The sequence below is a fragment of the Physeter macrocephalus genome, chromosome 20 (assembly GCF_002837175.3).
Source record: "Physeter macrocephalus isolate SW-GA chromosome 20, ASM283717v5, whole genome shotgun sequence".
NCBI lineage: Eukaryota > Metazoa > Chordata > Mammalia > Artiodactyla > Physeteridae > Physeter > Physeter macrocephalus.
The window spans coordinates 64989244-64996329 of NC_041233.1; the positions used below are offsets into that span (position 1 = coordinate 64989244).

The window sequence follows — 7086 nt, forward strand, 5'->3', positions numbered from 1 at the left end:
TCTGCCCATTATTAAATTCTGTTGTTTGTTTTTTTGTTATTGAGCTGCATGAGCTATTTGTATATTTTGGAGATTAATCCTTTGTCTGTTGATTCATTTGCAAATATTTTCTCCCATTCTGAGGGTTGCCTTTTCGTCTTGCTTATAGTATCCTTTGCTTTGCAAAAGCTTTTAAGGTTCATTAGGTCCCGTTTGTTTATTTTTGTTTTTATTTACCTTACTCTAGGAGGTGGATCAGAAAAGATCTTGCTGTGATTTATGTCAAAGAGTGTTGTTCTTCCTGTGTTTTCCTCTAAGAGTTTTATAGTGTCCGGTCTTACATTTAGGTCTCTAATCCATTTTGAGTTTATTTTTGTGTATGGTGTTAGGGAGTGTTCTAATTTCATTCTTTAATGAAGCTGTCCAGTTTTCCCAGCACCACTTATTGAAGAGACTGTTTTTTCTCCATTGTATATCCTTGCCTCCTTTGTCATAGATTAGTTGACCATAGGTGCGTGGGTTTATCTCTGGGCTTTCTAGCCTGTTCCATTGATCTATATCTCTGTTTTTGTGCCACCACCATATTGTCTTGATTACTGTAGGTTTGTAGTATAGTCTGAAGTCAGGAAGTCTGATTCCTCCAGCTCCGTTTTTTTCCCTCTCTTCTTTTCCAATTTGTATTCCTTTTATTTCTTTTTCTTCTCTGATTGCCATGGCTAGGACTTCCAAAACTATGTTGAATAATAGTGGTGAGAGTGGACATCCTTGTCTCTTTCCTGATCTTAGAGGAAATGCTTTCAGTTTTTCACCATTGAGAATGATGTTTGCTGTGGGTTTGTCGTATATGGCCTTTATTATGTTGAGGTAGGTTCCCTCTATGACCCTTTCTGGAGAGTTTTAATAATAAATGGTGTTGAACTTTGACAAAAGCTTTTTCTGCATCTATTGAGATGATCATAGGGTTTTTCTTCTTCAATTTGTTAATATGGTGTATCACATTGATTGATTTGCATATATTGAAGAATCCTTGTATCCCTGGGATAAATCCCCCTTGATCATGGGGGTATGATCAAGGTGTATGATCCTTTTACTGTGTTGTTGGATTCTGTTTGCTAGTATTTTGTTGAGGATTTTTGCATCTATATTCATCAGTGATATTGGTCTGTAATTTTCTTTTTTTCTAGTATCTTTGTCTGGTTTTGGTATCAGGGTGATGGTGGCCGCATAGAATGATTTTGGGAGTGTTCCTTCCTCTGCAATTTTTTGGAGGAGTTTGAGAAGGATGGGTGTTAACGCTTCTCTAAATGTTTGATAGAATTCACCTGTGAAGCCATCTGTTCCTGGACTTTTATTTGTTGGAAGATTTTTAATCACAGTTTCAATTTCATTACTTGTGATTGGTCTGTTCATATTTTCTCTTTCTTTCCGGTTCAGTCTTGGAAGGTTATACCTTTCTAAGAATTTGTTCATCCAGGTTGTCCATTTTATTGGCATAGAGTTGCTTGTAGTAGTCTCTTAGGAAGCTTTGTATTTCTGTGGTGTCTGTGGTGACTTCTCCTTTTTCATTTCTAATTTTATTGATTTGAGTCCTTCTTTCTCTAGTTCCTTTAGGTGTAAGGTTAGATTGTTTATTTGAGATCTTTCTTGTTTCTTGAGGTAGCCTTGTATTGCTATAAACTCCCCTCTTAGAACAGCTTTTTCTGCATCCCATTGGTTTTGGATCATCATGGTTTCATTGTCATTTGTCTCTAGGTATTTTTTGATTTCCTCTGTGATTTCTTCAGTAATCTCTTGGTTATTTAGTAATGTATTGTTTAGCCTCCATGTGTTTGTGTTTTTTACGTTTTTTTCCCTGTAATTGATTTCTAATCTCATAGCGTTGTGGTCAGAAAAGATGCTTGATATGATGTCAGTTTTCTGAAATTTACTGAGCCTTGATTTGTGACTCAAGATGTGATCTATCCTGGAGAATGTTCCGTGCGCACTTGAGAATAAAGTGTAATCTACTGTTTTTGGATGGAATGTCCTATAAATATCAATTAAATCTATGTGGTCTATTGTGTCATTTAAAGCTTGTGTTTCCTTAGTAATTTTCTGTTTGGATGATCTGTCCATTGGTGTAAGTGTGGTGTTAAAGTCCCCCGCTATTACTGTGTTACTGTCGATTTCCTCTTTTATAGCTTTTAGCAATTGCCTTATGTATTGATGTGCTCCTATGTTGGGAGCATATATATTTATAATTGTTATACCTTCTTCTTGGATTGATCCCTTGAGTGTCCTACCTTGTCTCTTGTAACATTCTTTATTTTAAAGTCTATTTTATCTGATATGAGTAGTGCTACTCTGGCTTTCTTTTGATTTCCATTTGCATGGAATATCTTTTTCCATCCCCTCACTTTCAGTCTGTATGTGTCCCTAGGTCTGAAGTGGGTCTCTTGTAGACAGCATAAATACGGGTCTTGTTTTTGTATCGATTCAGCGAGCCTGTGTCTTTTGGTTGGAGCATTTAATCCATTTACATTTAAGGTAATTATCGATATGTATGTTCCTATTACCATTTTATTAATTGTTTTGGGTTTGTTTTTTAGGTCCTTTTCTTCTCTTATGTGTCCCACTTAGAGAAGTCCCTTTAGCATTGGTTGTAAAGCTGATTTGATGGTGCTGAATTCTCTTAGCTTTTGCTTGTCTGTAAAGCTTTTGATTTCTCCATTGAATCTGAATGAGATCCTTGCAGGGTAGAGTAATCTTGGCTGTAGGTTCTTCCCTTTCATCACTTTAAATATGTCATGTCAGTCCCTTCTGGCTCGTAGAGTTTCTGCTGAGAAATCACCTGTTAACCTTATGGGAGTTCCCTTGTATGTTATTTGTCGTTTTTTCCTTTCTGCTTTCAGTAATTTTTCTTTGTCTTTAATATTTGCCAGTTTGATTACTTTGTGTCTCGGCATGTTCTCCTTGGGTTTATCCTGTATGGGACTCTCTGCACTTCCTGGACTTGGGTGGCTATTTCCTTTCCCATGTTAGGGTAGTTTTCGACTATAGTCTCTTCAAATATTTTCTCGGGTCCTTTCTTTCTCTCTCTTCTCCTTCTGGGACCCCTATAATGCAAACGTTGTTATGTTTAATGTTGTCCCAGAGGTCTCTTAGGCTGTCTTCGTTTCTTTTCATTCTTTTTTCTTTATTCTGTTCCGCAGCAGTGAATTCCACCATTCTGTCTTCCAGGTCATTTATCCGTTCTTCTGCTTCAGCTATTCTGCTCTTGATTCCTTCTAGTGTATTTTTCATTTCAGTTATTGTATTGTTCATCTCTGTTTGTTCTTTAATTCTTCTAGGTCTTTGTTAAACATTTCTTGCATCTTCTCGATCTTTGCCTCATTCTTTTTCTGAGGTCCTGGATCATCTTCACTATCGTTATTCTGAATTCTTTTTCTGGAAGGTTGCCTATCTCCACTTCATTTAGTTGTTTTTCAGGGGTTTTATCTTGTTCCTTCATCTGGAACATAATCCTCTGCCTTTTCATCTTGGCTGCTTTCTGTGAATGTGGTTTTTGTTCCACAGGTTGCAGGATTGTAGTTCTGCTTGCTTCTGCTGTCTGCCCTCTGGTGGATGAGGGTATCTAAGAGGCTTGAGCAAGTTTCCTGATGCGAGGGACTGGTGGTGGGTAAAGCTGGCTGTTGCTCTGATGGGCAGAGCTCAATAAAACTTTAATCCACTTTTCTGCTGATGGGTGGCACTGGGTTCCCTCCCTGTTGGTTGTTTGGCCTGAGGCTACCCAACACTGAAGCCTTCCTGGCACTTTGGTGGGGCTAATGGCGGAGTCTAGGAGGGCTCAAGGAGTACTTCCCAGAACTTCTGCTGCCAGTGTCCTTGTCCTCACAGTGAGACACAGCCACCCCGTACCTCTACAGGAGACCCTCCAACACTAACAGGTAGGTCTGGTTCAGTCTCCTACAGGGTCACTGATCCTTCCCCTGGGTCCCGATGTGCACACTACTTTGTGTGTGCCCTCCAAGAGTGGAGTCTCTGTTTCCCCCAGTCCTGTCAAAGTCCTACAGTCAAATCCCGCTAGCCTTCAAAGTCTGATTCTTTAGGAATTCCTCCTCCCTTTGCTGGACCCCCAGGCTGGGAAGCCTGACGTGGGGCTCAGAACCTTCACTCCAGTGGGTGGACTTCTGTGGTGTAAGTGTTCTCCAGTTTGTGAGTCACCCACCCAGCAGTTATGGGATTTGATTTTATTGTGATTGCGCCCCTCCTACCATCTCATTGTGGCTTCTCCTTTGTCTTTGGATGTGGGGCATCTTTTTTGGTGAGTTCCAGTGTCTTCCTGTGAATGATTGTTCAGCAGTTAGTTGTGATTCCGGTGCTCTCTCAAGAGAGAGTGAGCGCACGTCCTTCTACTCCGCCATGTTGAATCAATCTCAAAGGCACTTTTTAATGTGGACTTTATTTTGTTTAGTTTTAGCCTGTTCAGCAAGAGCACTCTGTGATCCTGTGAGAATCCTCACCTGAGATTTTCCAATTAAAAATGAAAATTCTACTAGAGGTTCTATGATTTGGGGTAGCATAGCAGGGGAGGAGAGTGACTTTAAAATTGTTAAATCTCATTAAGGGGAATCCATTGATAATCCTTTAATTTAGGGCAAGTTTAAAAATTTTTTTCCTTATCCACATTAGCTATGTCAGGTTTCAGCCTGGAGCCAATTACTAGATTTTAGTTGTTGAACTCAATAAAGAGATTTGGAATGGAAATGCTAGTGGACCTTTAACTAGCTGGGCTAGTGGGTACTGGAAGAATCTTGACAATTCATCTGCCAGATCTCTGACCTCACTACCCTTAATCATCCTTACTTGTTAATGACATAATTGGCTGCCTTCTGCTATCCCTCTTTGAAATTGCTAGCATTTGAGAATGTCTCTTGACATTATTTCTTATGTATTAAGACAGAGAAAGCATAGTTCAGTGGCTGAGCTAGTAGACCATTTTGGCCCTCTTTGAGGAAAAAATGGAGGATGTGTTCTGTTCGTGGGGCAGTTGAAACAGTTGCTAAATGTTCAATTATGGCTCCTTACGGAATAGAGCTAATCTATGAACACATCTGTGGATTTTCTTTTCAGATATATTATTAACTGATGAATTATGTTATACTTTATGAAGCACAGGACCAGATATACGAACTAGTGTTGTTTCAGGGTGAAATTATGTACCCAGAACTCTCATCATGGTAATCATAGTTCCTGTAGGGTATAGGGAATATAAATTCATGAGGCTCTCTACTAGCATTTACAGGAGAAATTTTCCCTAACTTGTCCACAGGATGGGTGTATTAAAGAATACAGTGACTTTTAGTGAAGAGTTCTGTCATGGCTTTTTTCCATGTGTAGAAAATTGGAGGTGGGTAAGTGGTAGTAAGAGAGAGGGAAGAGGGAGACAGAAATAAAATTGAAAAGCTAATGGTAGCTGGTACAGTTAGATAGTAGGAAGCAGGGGACTATTTTATGGGTTGTTGTTTCAGTGGCTAGAATTGACCTCAGGGCCATATATTTTGCCTAACCCTATCCTCACTGGCCACAGAATTTTGCTGTTTCTATTGTGTTGGATCATATGAAGTTGCCATTTTTATAAGTGAGAAATGGTTGAATATCAGAAATTTTGTATGGTTCAACTTAATACATAATAACATAAACACTGTAGGATGGCTACAGTTGTGGAAAGGGGTGTGTGTGTGTGTGTGTGTGTGTGTGTGTGAATGAAAGGTGGAAGGGAGGAAATGGAAATTTGTGAGCATTTTGGGGTGCTCTGAAGCTGAAAACCTCTACTCTAACCTGTGGTTTTACACATTCAAAATCAAATACAGTTGCCCAAATATGTTTTCGTATTTCCACATTAATACAGTTGAGACAGTTTATGCAGCAGGTTAAAATTAAATCACCTCTGACAGAGATAACCATTGGGGGTAATAATCTGAAGTGACCGATGTCTTCAGAGTACAACAGAAATGTCAGAAACTGAAAACCAGTAGGCACACCTGCACTTGCATGCAGATACTTTGTTGAAACTGAAGAATTAGGGGCGTAACATGGTTAAGACTGAATAATGTACACATTCTTATTTGTCTTAAAATAGGCTTTAGGATGTTTTTAGTGGAATATTCAGGCTGTACTGATTGGACTTTTTTGTCTTTCTTAGACGAGCTCATCTTCGCCTGTGTTTAGAACGCTTAAAAGTTCTGATTCCACTAGGACCAGATTGCACCAGGCACACAACACTTGGTTTGCTCAACAAAGCCAAAGCACACATCAAGGTAGGAGTTTTTTTGTCATATTTTCACATGATTCTCAGTCCTGCTCTCTTTTTAGCAATGATTCCTATTCATATATATCAGCTAGCACAGTGCCCTCTTTTAATAACTGACCTCAAGAGAAATTTTCTGCAAACTTATCACCTAATCTGATGGGAGCAACATAACCTGATTACATTAAATTGTTTTGACAGCGTGGTCATTTGAAGAGCTGAGAATACTAGGAAAATAACAATTACTCTGCTGATACCCTGAAGGAAGGCAGTTGTGCCCTCTGGTGGAGATGACTTCATTTGGCTGTGTCTCTCAGTAATTTTCCATCAAACTATACTGCAGAGCAAGTTTCTCTTTTGTGGTGGTAACTTGACAGACTTTGAGAATTCTATACTGTTCTAGTAATGTAGCATTCATCACACACACACACACACACACACACACAGTGAAGAAATAACTGTTTTTCATGTTTAAAAAATATATACCTATGTATGTTTTTATGTATACACACACATGTATAGTCATTCATGTTTTCTCTGTCAAAGAAGAAATCTTTTGAGATGTTAGGTAGGAATCAGTTTTATTGTTTGTACTGTACCTCACACAAACTTAAATATCACTTTATCATTTTAGAAACTTGAAGAAGCTGAAAGGAAGAGCCAGCACCAGCTAGAGAATTTGGAACGAGAACAGAGATTTTTAAAGCGGCGACTGGAACAGCTGCAGGGTCCTCAAGAGATGGAACGAATACGAATGGACAGCATTGGATCAACTATTTCTTCAGATCGTTCTGATTCAGAGCGAGGTAGGCAGTGAG

The 7086-nt window shown here is 39.0% G+C and overlaps 1 protein-coding gene across 2 annotated transcripts in view; it reads left to right on the forward strand.

Annotated features, from left to right (window-relative positions):
* The window catches only part of MXI1 (MAX interactor 1, dimerization protein), a 96259-nt gene that overhangs the window by 83061 nt on the left and 6112 nt on the right, over positions 1-7086 (forward strand). For both annotated transcript variants that reach the window (XM_024121573.3, XM_024121574.3), the window contains exons 4-5: positions 6164-6278; positions 6903-7074. In XM_024121573.3, the coding sequence (XP_023977341.1) occupies positions 6164-6278; positions 6903-7074 (287 nt within the window). The remainder of the gene's footprint in view (positions 1-6163; positions 6279-6902; positions 7075-7086) is intronic.